The sequence below is a fragment of the Equus przewalskii genome, chromosome 16 (assembly GCF_037783145.1).
Source record: "Equus przewalskii isolate Varuska chromosome 16, EquPr2, whole genome shotgun sequence".
NCBI classification, from domain to species: Eukaryota; Metazoa; Chordata; class Mammalia; order Perissodactyla; family Equidae; genus Equus; species Equus przewalskii.
The window spans coordinates 23,025,280-23,037,390 of record NC_091846.1 but is presented as its reverse complement, the minus strand read 5'-3'; the positions used below and the strand labels follow the sequence as shown (position 1 = coordinate 23,037,390).

Here is a 12,111-nt window from a genome sequence, read left to right as displayed (position 1 = left end):
TGAATGTAAGTTCTTCTTATATCCCTAAACTGCTGTTGAATTTTATTTACTAGTAGGTACTTTCCCAAAGTAGGTCCCAAAGAAGGACATAAGACCTTTATTATTCTTAAGAAACAATACGACATTACTTCAGCAAATCTCAAAAGCCTATTATTGATTAAACCAAAAGGTATTTCATGAAATGTCTATAAACAGGTGGGGAAGATTCAAAATTTCTCACTTAAAAACATTACTAGGTCTACTATAGACTGTGCTCCAAGATACATTGTTAACTAAAAGAAATGAGGTAAAATACATGCTACCCATCATATAATGTGGGAAAGTGGAAAGATATATGCATATATATAAACACATACATACATACACACACACACACACCACACACATTATTTCCTTGTGTTTTAAAAAAGGAGAAGGATGAACCAAAAACTTCTTAAAAAAAAAAAGCTGGAAGAAGAAAACAGGAATAGGTATAAAAGCTAGATTCTCTGAATATACCCTGTTTTATAGTTTTGACTTTGGAACCATGCAAATATTTATACACTATGAAACAAAAGTAGTTTTAAAAAAGAAATTCCTTAAAAAATAAATAAATAGGGGCCAGCCCCGTGGCCGAGTGGTTAAGTTCATGTGCTCCACTTCGGGGGGCCAGGGTTTTGCTGGTTCCGATCCTGGGTGCAGACATGGCACCACTCGTCAGGCCACGCTGAGGCAGCGTCCCACATAGCACAACCAGAGGCACTCACAACTAGATACTAGGGGGCTTTGGGAGAGAAGAAGATGGTGGGGGGGAGAAGACTGGCAACAGTTGTTAGGTCAGGTGCCAATCTTTAAAAAACATAAAATAAATAAATGAAACTAACTATATATTGAGCTCAGATAAAACACACAGGTAACTTTTTCACACAAATTTTAACATCCAATCAGTTGCGGAAAATACTCCAAAGGATAGAGCGAGCTACACATACAAATCGTAACTGCTTTCAGTAATCATATTGTTAGTATTATTACTGTCAAACTGTCACGTCTGTACTCAGGGACTAAGCAAATGAATATTTATGCTAGATGGCTCAGGAGAAAGGAGAAACATATCAGATAGGAAAAAACCTGTACGCCTGGATTTGCACTGGAAATATCAGTATGTACTCATGATTTTACCTCTAGAAAATACGTTTTTTCCTAGATCTGCCACTTAAAAAGCCTAGAAACAATGGACAATCCAGTAGCCATAAGTACCCTTAGAGCCCAACTTGTGGTCTCAAAATAAGATTTGGCTGATTCCAGGTCTGGAGCAAGAAATGTGAAGATGTGCCTGAAACATCTCATCATACCAGAAAGCATACCACAAGGCATGTAAAAAGGACTCAGGAGTCAGCGTGAAGAGGTTCCCACTGACCAAAGATGGGACAATTTGAGCATCAATAAAAATAACTGAAATGGATTGAATCACATCTCGTATGTTTAAATCCATGAGTTCAAAATAGTGCTTGTGCACACATACACACACCTAAAAACAAAAAACAAGAAAAAAGCCTGAGTCACCTTTGCAGGACCTAATGGAACAAACTTATTATTTTGAAAACCAATCAATAAAAGCAAAGAATCAAGTAGTTATCATGCTTTTCCTAAGCACAATGTACTTCGTGATGACAAATAGCTGATACAAGAAAGTTTCGCTTTTTATAAGCATTCAATTTAATAAATAAAATAATGACACAGAATATCACCACTTTGCATAAACAAAATACTGGATCTCAGCTATGACTGTCAATGACCGCTAACATCACAAAAAGAGAAATAATCTGACATTAACTACACCCTCCTTATGGAATTACACAACACCAACTATAAAATATTCTTGCTCCCTACTCCCCAAATACAAATCCAAATATTATCAAACCTACAGAATGAACTATCAGTTTACAGGAAATACAGGGGCAGAGGAACATGTTAAATGACACCCCAGGGATACAATCATTAAAATGCAGACCATGGGAAACACTGTAAGACCATCAACTTGGTTTTTCAACAAATAAAATTCTGAAAAGAAAAAGAAAAAGCAAGGAAGAATCTATAGATTAAGAGAAACAGTGAAATATTAACCAACTGCAATGCACAGGCTTATTTTCATCCTAACAAAGAACCTAGACAAAAAACATTTGAAAGAATCAGGGAAACTTCAATGCTGACTAGATTCTTTTTTTATAAGACAAACATAATAACTTCTATCCCACCTGAAACAAATAACAATAATTCCCTTATATCATTATCTATACCTTTATCTTTTATAGATACATGATGACATGTATGAAATGATATATAGGCATACCTAGGAGATAGTGCAAGTTCAGTTCCACACCACTGCAATAAAGCCAGTCACAGGAATTTCTGGCTTCCCAGTGCATATAAAAGTTACGGGTTTACGCTATACTCTAGTCTATTAAGTGAGTAATAGAATTATGTTTTAAAAAAGAAGGTACATACCTTAATTAAAAAATATTTTATTGCTAAAAAATGCTAACTATCATCTGAGCTGTCAGCATGACAGCTTTTTGCTTGTGGAAAGTCTTGTAAAAAACGCAGTATCCGCTTAGCTCAATAAGGGAAGCACAATAAAATGAGGTATATCTGTAATGTCTGAGATTTGCTTCAAAATAATCACAGGCTTAGAAGGAAGTAGGTAAGAATAAAGATGAGACAAGATTGGGCACAAAGTGACAATAGGAATAAGGAACCCCTTCAATACTCCAAGTATTTAGCTGAAACACTAATTATTAGCAATATTAGCTGGTTCATTTTAGAATCTAAATGTTTATAAATCCTTTATATACTTTGCAAATTTGTCCTTAGATTAACATAGCCTGTTTACCATTTTAGCAGCTTCATCCAAGTCATCACAAGCAAGGATTTTAAGTCCACTGTCCGTTATCAGTGCTTTAGCATCATCAACTCGTGTACCTGGAAATAATTTATGCAAATATAAAGATGTTTTAAATACCTACACAAAACCATTTAAAATATTTCTCACAATACACTACAAGCATGAAATTTCATCAAAGGAGTACCTCTATCATTTAATATAAATGCTTCTAACCCAAAGAAAATACTGTAAAAGCTTGGAATTATCTCATAAACACTCCACCTTATTATATCAATGGTAATTGAGGCAACTCAGAATTTAAGACAAAGCACAACAAACACTATATCAAATTATACCAAGCAAGACTATGAACAATTTTGCCCTAACATTAGAAAATTTTTCTAAACTCATGTTTTTAAAACTTCCTATTATATAATACTTTCATTTAAAAGATACAGCTATTTGAAAATTATATTTTAAGTGAACTGAATTCCTTGGAATTACGAACTTTTAAACAATTAGAGTCCATGGAACAATTACAAGATATCTTTTACACTCACCTTGTAACCGTACCACAATTGGTATTTTAATTTCCAAATCCTTTACTGCCATGACTATACCCTGTGCAATAACATCACATCGCATGATTCCTCCAAAAATGTTGACCAGAATAGCCTGTACCTGTGAATAAAATGGTTTTGGTAGATTAAAATTTTAAAAGAATGAGTATTTGCCCTTCCTGCTCAAGGAAATACTAGTATCTATGCCTTATGATAAAAATTAATTCCATGGAAACATTTTGCCCAAACCACCCTATTCTCTGTAACTCTCATCACTGAAGTCTGCGCAGTCTACCACCCGTCAGATCTTATTTTCCCTTCCCTGAGTAATTTCAACACTTGGCTCATATTCTCTTCTCGCCTATCCCGTATGAACAAGATCTCCTGATTCCATTTACTTGTTTCCTATTAAACGCAGTCATTCACCAACATGACTATTCTAGATCATGTTTATAACACGACAGTGTCACATGCAAGATCTCCAATTTAGTGCTCATTAACTATCATCTCTTCTTCATTTATTGCGATCAACTCAACCAACTTTTTACACAAACCGGGACCTCAAAAGCACTCAACTTCTGTATGCCTACTCCTGCATACGCTTCACATCCAAACTTCAGCGCCTGTCTGGGTCAGCATTCTTACATCATCATACTCATAGTCTGAATCACTATTTTTCTATCCTTTACCAAAAAATCTATTTTATTTTTTAAAAAGAACCTTAGTTTGTTTAGCTACATAAGCTTCTCAACCAGTGAGATCCAAATGGGTTAGAGACACAACAAGATATTATCTCCCTCAATCAAGCAGCTAGGAAGGTTCCAGAACAGCTGGAGCCTCTGGGCCAGTGGCCTCTAACTACAAGCAACCTTCTCCATCTACCTCCTATGTCCCCTTCAAGAAATGAAGGTCTAGAATTTACGATAAACTAGAATTCTTGGTGGACTTTGGCACCTTCTTATCTCCTTCCCTTCCATCTCACTCTGGATAGCTTCAATATGCACCACAAGACATCATCTAACACTCTAGCCTCAAAGTGACTGGATCTCTACCATGTCACTTTTACCTCCAGCCCATTTCAACTAATTACTACCAAGGACAAGTACTTGGCTTGACCAGAATGAATGTTTCTAGAATATTAAATGCATAAATCCCACTCTCATGTCAATCTCCTCTCCTTTCACCTTTAACGTCTTTCATCTCCAACTCCATCAAACCCAATCTTTTCCTATTAAAAGCCTCTACTCCCTCAATCTCATTCTACTTTCCCAGTCTATGTGCTCTCAACAGATCTGACTTTCTGTACTACTGAGCCTGGAACCCATGGCTAAGCAATTCAATGATAATGTCACCTACATGCTAATTCTCTCATCCCCATTCCTCTGTGATACTCAGTCTACCTCTGCCATTCAGTTCAAATACTGCATTCTTGGGTGATTCCAGCCAATTAATTTATCCATTCCAACTTTGAGGAAAAGCAAAAAAGTAAAAATCAAAACAAACAAAACCCTGAAGCACTAGCATAACCTGAAGAGCAGTAAAATGATTCTTCCTCAGCAATTCTTTCCTTAGCAGTCTGCCTCATACCTTTCACTCTCTTCAGAAGCCTCCCATCCCACTTCAAGCTAACTTTTACATATGATCTTCCTTTCTCCACTAACATGTCAAGGAAGGAATAACCTCCTCTCCAAAGCTAACCTATTTGCTATACTGTATCTCCTCCAGGTCGTCTCTCCTTTAGCTAGACTCAATCTCTTCTTTATCTTCAAATCTCTTCTCTCCTTCCAGCTAGAAACAGCTTGTCTTCTTGGTCTTCTAACCAAACAAGCAAGCAAGCATACACTATACAGCTCACTGCAACCCTTCCTCCATTCAACTGCTAGCACTATATCCTTCTGTGCCTTCGTTAAAAAAAACCCTGACAGAGTAATCTCTCCTGGATGTCTACAATCCCTCAATTTCCAGTCACAAGTCAATTCATTTCAAACTCTAAAACATTGGCCTTGCTCTTACCTTTTTATCTGAAGTAATAAGCTTAAATGCTTCTGTTACTTGATGGACTGTGGCACCACCACCTACATCAAGAAAGTTGGCTGGAGTCCCTCCATGAAGTTTTATTATATCCATTGTGGCCATAGCCAAACCAGCACCGTTTACTATCAAGAGAGGAAAACGATTTGTATAAGCAGCAAACACAAGGAAAATAATTAAGCTTAGCCAATCCAACTCTAACATAAAAACATATGGTACCTAGACAGCCTATATTTCCATCTAGGCCAATATAGTTGAGATCTGCCTTAGCTGCATCTTTGTCCCTTTCATCTTCCTGGGTCCAGTCCTGTAAGTCAAAGATTTTCTTCTGGCGATAAGCTGAATTAGAATCAAAATTGATCTTTGCATCCATGCACAGCACTTTGAAGGAAAAAAAGAAAGTCATCTTAATTTCAAGGTAGACACAATAAACTATTCAATAACCAAATGTTCTTTAGTTTGGGGAAAAACATTGTGTTACTCATTGAAAGTATTTCAACTTATGTTCACAATGAATTCAAACTGTTTATTGAAAAAGAATATTTGGGAATTAAAACTGCCCCATTAAAGTTACTAGTTCTACATTTATCCTAAACAACAGTAAAGAGAAAAGTCAAAAGAAACCAAACCTAAGATGACTCAGATTTGGAATTACCAGAGGACTATGAAACAGCTATTTTAAGCATGTTTAAGGATTTAAAGGAAAATACAGCCTTAATAAAGGACCAGACAGGTAATCTCAGTGGAAAATAAAACTGTAAAGAAGAACCAAATGGAAAATCTAGAACTAAAAAGTATAATATCTGAAATAAAAAATTCACTGGATGGGCTTAACCGCATATTGAAGACGGGTCAGAAAACCTAAAGGCAGATAAACAGAAGTTATCCCATCTGGGGGAAAAAATCAAAAACTGCACTTCAGTGACCTGTTGAACAATATCAAGTCATCTAGCATATGTGATACTGGAAGAAGGGGAGAAGAAAAGAAAAAATATTTGAAGTGATGAAAAAAAAAATCAAGCCAGATTTCTATATTCAGTGAAAATATACTTCCAAATGGAAGACAAAATAAAGATATTTTCAGACAAACAGAAGCAAAATTCATCACTAGCAGACCTACACCAAGAAAAAATACTAAAGGAAGTTCTTCAGGTTCAAGGGACATAACATGTGGAAACTTGGATATACAGCAATGGTTCTCAACCAGTGGCTGTTTGTCCCACAGGGGACACTTGGCAATGTCTGGAGGCATTTTTGGTTGTCACAACTGGGGATTGCTACTGGCATCTGAGTGCTATTGGGAAAACGCTCTGTTAAACATCCTACAATGCATAGGACAGCCCCTTCATAACAAAAATGATCTGGTCCCAAAATGTCAACAGTGCGAAGGTTGAGAAACTTTGATCTACAGAAAGGGACAGTACAACAGAAATATATGAGTAAATGAATAAATATATTAAGGATAATGAGAGCCAGCTTTCTAAACGCTGGCCAAAAGAATTAAAAATATGGAAAGCGGTAGAACTAGAATGAATTCTGTGGTATTGGAGTGGAATTAGAGGTATTAGTATAAATTCAGAGATTTTTAAAAATAGACATAGATATAAATACATGTGTATTTTATGTATGTGTGTTCTTTTTCTCTCTTTTTTCTAGGCTCTGTTTGCTGAAAAGGCTTAGAAGCAATGACACATCAGTAGCAAGCATAGGTAGCATGCATATCTTGGCTTCTAAAGACCATTTTCACTAAAGGAACCAGGGTCCCTAAGAGAAAAAGCTGATTCCAGAACTATGAGAAAGTAAGTAAAAGATAATCCTGGAACATTTTGTTGCACAAAAATGAAAGAAATGCTCAAAAAACACTTCCCTGACACATTAAAAGGGATATATGAAAAGCACAAAGGGAGAACTTACGGTCATTGGAAACCTATATACAAATGTTCACAGCAGCTTTATTAGTAACAGCAAAATACTGAAAACAACCCAATTCCTTCAAAGAATGAATAGTTTTGAATGAATTTGGGCATATCCAGACAATGGAATACTATACTCAGCAATAAAAATGTGATGGAACACCACATTTGGTGGTGGCGGTTACACAAATCCATATATGGGATAAAATTAAATAAATTTATACATACACATAGATAGACACGAACACACAAATGACTACAGATTTTTTTTAAATGGTGAAAACTGAATAAGGTATTTAGTTTGGTTAACAGTAATATATCAGTACCAATTAACTGCTTGGATACACACAGCTATATAAGATGTCACCACCAGGTGAAGCTGGGTGAAGGAGAAATGGGACTCTTCGTATGGTTTTTACAACTTCCTATCATCTATACTTATTTCAAGACTAAAAGTTAAAAAAACAAAAAGGCTACAGGAGCCAGTCTGAAAGCACCTCTACTAGCCAAATGTGGGACAATCTAAGAAACAAAATAATGATTAAAATAGATTATAACTCACTAAACAAAATAAGAATCCACAAGCCCATTCTGGTACAAACAAATAAGTGAAGAAACAAATGAGGAAGACAGGAAAGCTGTTCTTTACAATACAATGCCAACTAGGAAATACAGAAGGAATGGAGTTGAAAATCATCGGTAGATGTCAAAACTAAAGAGTAAAAGTTTGATGAGGAACGTAGTCTCAAAATATTTTCCCACAAATTTCCTAATAATTACCAAGGGAAAAATAGTGATTCTATAATCAAGAAATCTGATGGACACTATCTTAACCAACTGATCCAAGTTAATATGATTAATACTGAAACAAACCGACATAATGTGCCTCCTGATATGATGCACTATGAAGAAACAACATCAGAAGGAAACATCACACAGAGAAACCCAAACTGAAGAACATTCTACAAAATAAATGACCCTATCTCTTCAAAAACAAGTGTGTGTGTGTCAACGGCAAGAAACAAAGTAACAGTGAAGAACTGTTTAAAGTCAGACATGATAACTAAATTCATTATGTGATCCTGGAGTAGGATCTTGGACAGGAGGAGGGGGAAGCGGGGAAAAGGTATAAAGGACATAACTGGGACACATAACATACATTTGAGTATGTATTATGGATTAGAAAATAATATTTTATCAACATTAAATTTCATGGTTTCGATAAATGTACTGAGGTTATGTAAGAGAATGTTCTTGTTTTAGACATCAAAATATTTAGGGGTAAAAAAGAACATCTCTCCAATTCACTCTCAAATGGTTCCAACAATACATATTTTTACACACAGCAGAGCAAAAGAGAATGTTAAAACAAATAAGGCAAAATGTAAACAACTGGTGATTCCGAATAAAGGATATTTGTGACTTCCTTGTACTATTTTATTTCTGTATCAAAATAAAAAGTTAGGAGGAAAAAGCCCACACCATACCATATTCACAGTAAGCAGTGATTTAGTTCAGCTAAACATCACTCATCATACTAAATTAATGCTACTGAATAGAAAAAAATGTATTGGCAATTCTTATACTTTTACTTTCCATATGAATTGTATAATGATCAATTTTTCATGTTTGAAATTCTTGGATAATTACATTTAAGTTATATATTAACTAAGAAACAATTGACAACTTTTGATAATTCTTCCTCCCAATAAGCACTACATACCTGGCAGTTTGTTCAATTCTAAATATTTTCTCATTTCCATTATGATTTCTTCATTAAGTTGTGAATTATTTTAAAGTATTTTCTTTAAAGTTTAAAAACCATGACAATGAATAATGTTTCATATTAATTTCTAATTTTATTGCTTTGTGCTTAGAGTCTATGATCTGTGTTATTTAATTCTTGGATATTTGTTGAGACTTTTTACTTTGTGGCTCAAGATTTCTTTTTTTCTTCTTTGAGGAAGATTAGCCCGGAACTAACATCTGCCACAAATCCTCCTCTGTTTTTGCTGAGGAAGATTGGCCCTGAGCTAACATCCGTGCCCATCTTCCTCTACTTTATATGTGGGATGTCTGCCACAGCATGGCTTGATAAGCAGTGCACAGGTCCGTACCCATGATCTGAACCGGTGAACCACAGGCTGCCAAAGCGGAGCATGTGAATTTAACTGCTGTGCCACCAGGCCCAGCCCCAAGATTTCATTTTTCAATTGGTATTTGAAAAAAAAAGTTTTTCTAACTATAGGGTGCAGGATTGTATATATATCCATTAAATTAAAAATTTAATGTGCTGTTCAAAAAAAAATGAGGAACACACAGCAAAGGTATTAGTCCTCACTTAGGCCTGTGGCATACAGACTCCAGAAGATCAAGACAGGTTCACCCAGGAAGTAGCTGAGGGTGACTCTCCAATGGAAGCATACTTGGGGTGAATCCCTAGGAAGCAGATTTCTTAGGCCTGAGCTCAATAACAGTCAGTAGAACCAGCCACTGACAATGCCTGCTAACAAGCAAGGGCAGGTGTTATATCAGTAAACGGAATCCATACTCAATTCATACTGGAGTGCCAAAATCATGGTGCTCAAAAGGGAGGAAATTTTTAAGAGATTACACATTGGTAGTTTTTTCTCCCTAGAAATCACAAATGCACTGTGCCAAAATCAATGTCTTGCTGGGAGATTTCTCCCAACTGATCTGAAGTCCACAGGTAAAATAATCAGGACAACGGGCATCCTGGTGAGACCGATACCACTGCACTCTCCTTTACTCAGCAACTACGCAGCTTCTGCTGTGATCTTTGATAAAACTGAGTACAGGCTTCTGGGAACATAATTGTACCTGGGATCACTGTTCCCAGCAATAGGAATGGCTAGGATTTTTGGTGGTTTTTTCCTAAATTTGGTAACTGAGGGGTCAAAGCTGTGATAAACCTGTATGCGTTATTAACATTTTTGTACTCCTTTAAAAGTGAGGCACATAAAAGAGCCGAATTATAACTTCTGAGACCATGAAGAAACTCTACCCATTCCCATGAGAGACAGTCCAAACTGCCATGGCTGAAAGAACCCAAACTCTGTCTAGAATTCATAACCTCTCTAACCAATAATCAGTCAAAATATTCAAGAAATTAGAAAGAATATTAATTTCTTTGGACTTCTAACTCAGAAAAGAGAATATGACTTGGGACTTCAGTTCTCGAAGTTATGCCAGTTTTAAATTGCAGGTATGTCATTATGCAGTTTCCTATTTTAGAGTATTTTAGAGTATCTTAATACCATAATTTAACCTCACTGAAGAACCTCTGATATTCCAACAGACAACATGACTGGGCAAAATCTGCTGTTGGAAACAGAAAAGAGAGAATTTTCAGAATTGAGTATAACACTTTCTTAGAGCTGATAATAGTATACTATTTTGACCCATTTTAGAAGCTTCTGGGGGCAAAAATCCAAATTACCTACAGGTGCTCCAGAATATCTAAAGGAACAATGGCTGGAATTAGGATGGCAGCCTCAAAGCCACAACAGAACTACTCGAACAGGCAGCTAATATCTCCTCCCTCAAGAGCTCCACGTCCACCCTGATAGATAATAGGGTTAATGGTTAAGCAAAATGGTCAAGAAAAGAAAACACTGGGGCCAGCCCAGTGGTGTAGCGGTTAAGTTCGTGTGCTCCGTTTCAGTGGTGGCGGGTTCACAGGTTCAGATTTTGGGCGCAGACCTAGCACAGCTCATCAGGTCATGCTGTGGTGGCGTCTCACATAAATTAGAGGAAGACTGGCACAGACGTCAGCTCACCAACAATCTTCCTCAAGCAAAAAGAGGAAGACTGGCACAGATGTCAGCTCACCAACAATCTTCTCAAGCAAAAAGAGGAAGACTGGCAACAGATGTTAGCTCAGGGCCAATCTTCCTCATACACAAAAAAAAGAAAACACTGAGGAATGTTGAGGAGATCAAATCTTCCCTAGTTCTGATGTTTACCATTCAAAGGATTCACTTAGTATAACAATCTGGCCTCTCACTGCCTCTTTACTCACTTCTTCCCAGAGAAAAGAAGGCAAATTACCTGTCTAGTTAATCTCAATATTATAAAACCAGGCACGCATAATTCAGCACAACCTTTCTTCCAGGGAGGGAGCTTCCCACAGGGAGCAAGTGTTTCCAACCACTATTCCCAGGGCACAGTCTGTCCCTGAAAGGACTGCCCTGTTACAGCCTAGTATCTGAATAGGTATATTATTTAAATATATATATATATATATAGTTCTAATTCTGCCATTTAGCTGCCGGATCCATTTGATTAGAACTCTGGCAGGGAAGAGGGGTAATCTTTGGAGGACCTCTCAGAAACCCCAACGACAGCAATGACGTAATAAGCTATTTAGGCAATTATTTTCAAAGATATCATTTTTCTATTACCCTGTTTTCAGACCATTACTAGCAAAATAAGTTTAGAGACTATAAGCCTTCATCTTACAATTATTCAAACAATTAAACTAGTACAAATTAGGAGGCAGACTTCATTCTATGCAGCAGATATGCTCCCAAAACAATTGTGCACAAAGAAAATAATTCCAAATTTAGTTGTTCAAAATGTCCTAAACTACTATTTTTAGAAATACTATGGTAATTTCCCCAAATTTATATTCTATCTTGTCATATGGCAACTTAGTACTAAAGGAGACGAATACCTATATTTTTTAAATATTACTTTTGAAAGTCAACATGTACCTTAAATATGA

General features: G+C 36.3%; 1 protein-coding gene across 1 annotated transcript in view; it reads right to left on the bottom strand.

Annotated features, from left to right (window-relative positions):
* SUCLA2 (succinate-CoA ligase ADP-forming subunit beta) overlaps nt 1–12,111 on the bottom strand; it is a 40,064-nt gene that overhangs the window by 1,957 nt on the left and 25,996 nt on the right. The window contains exons 7-10 of the mRNA XM_008517770.2: nt 5,671–5,832; nt 5,434–5,576; nt 3,421–3,541; nt 2,870–2,958 (exon numbers count right to left, since the gene is read on the bottom strand). Coding sequence (XP_008515992.1) covers nt 2,870–2,958; nt 3,421–3,541; nt 5,434–5,576; nt 5,671–5,832 — 515 coding nt within the window. The remainder of the gene's footprint in view (nt 1–2,869; nt 2,959–3,420; nt 3,542–5,433; nt 5,577–5,670; nt 5,833–12,111) is intronic.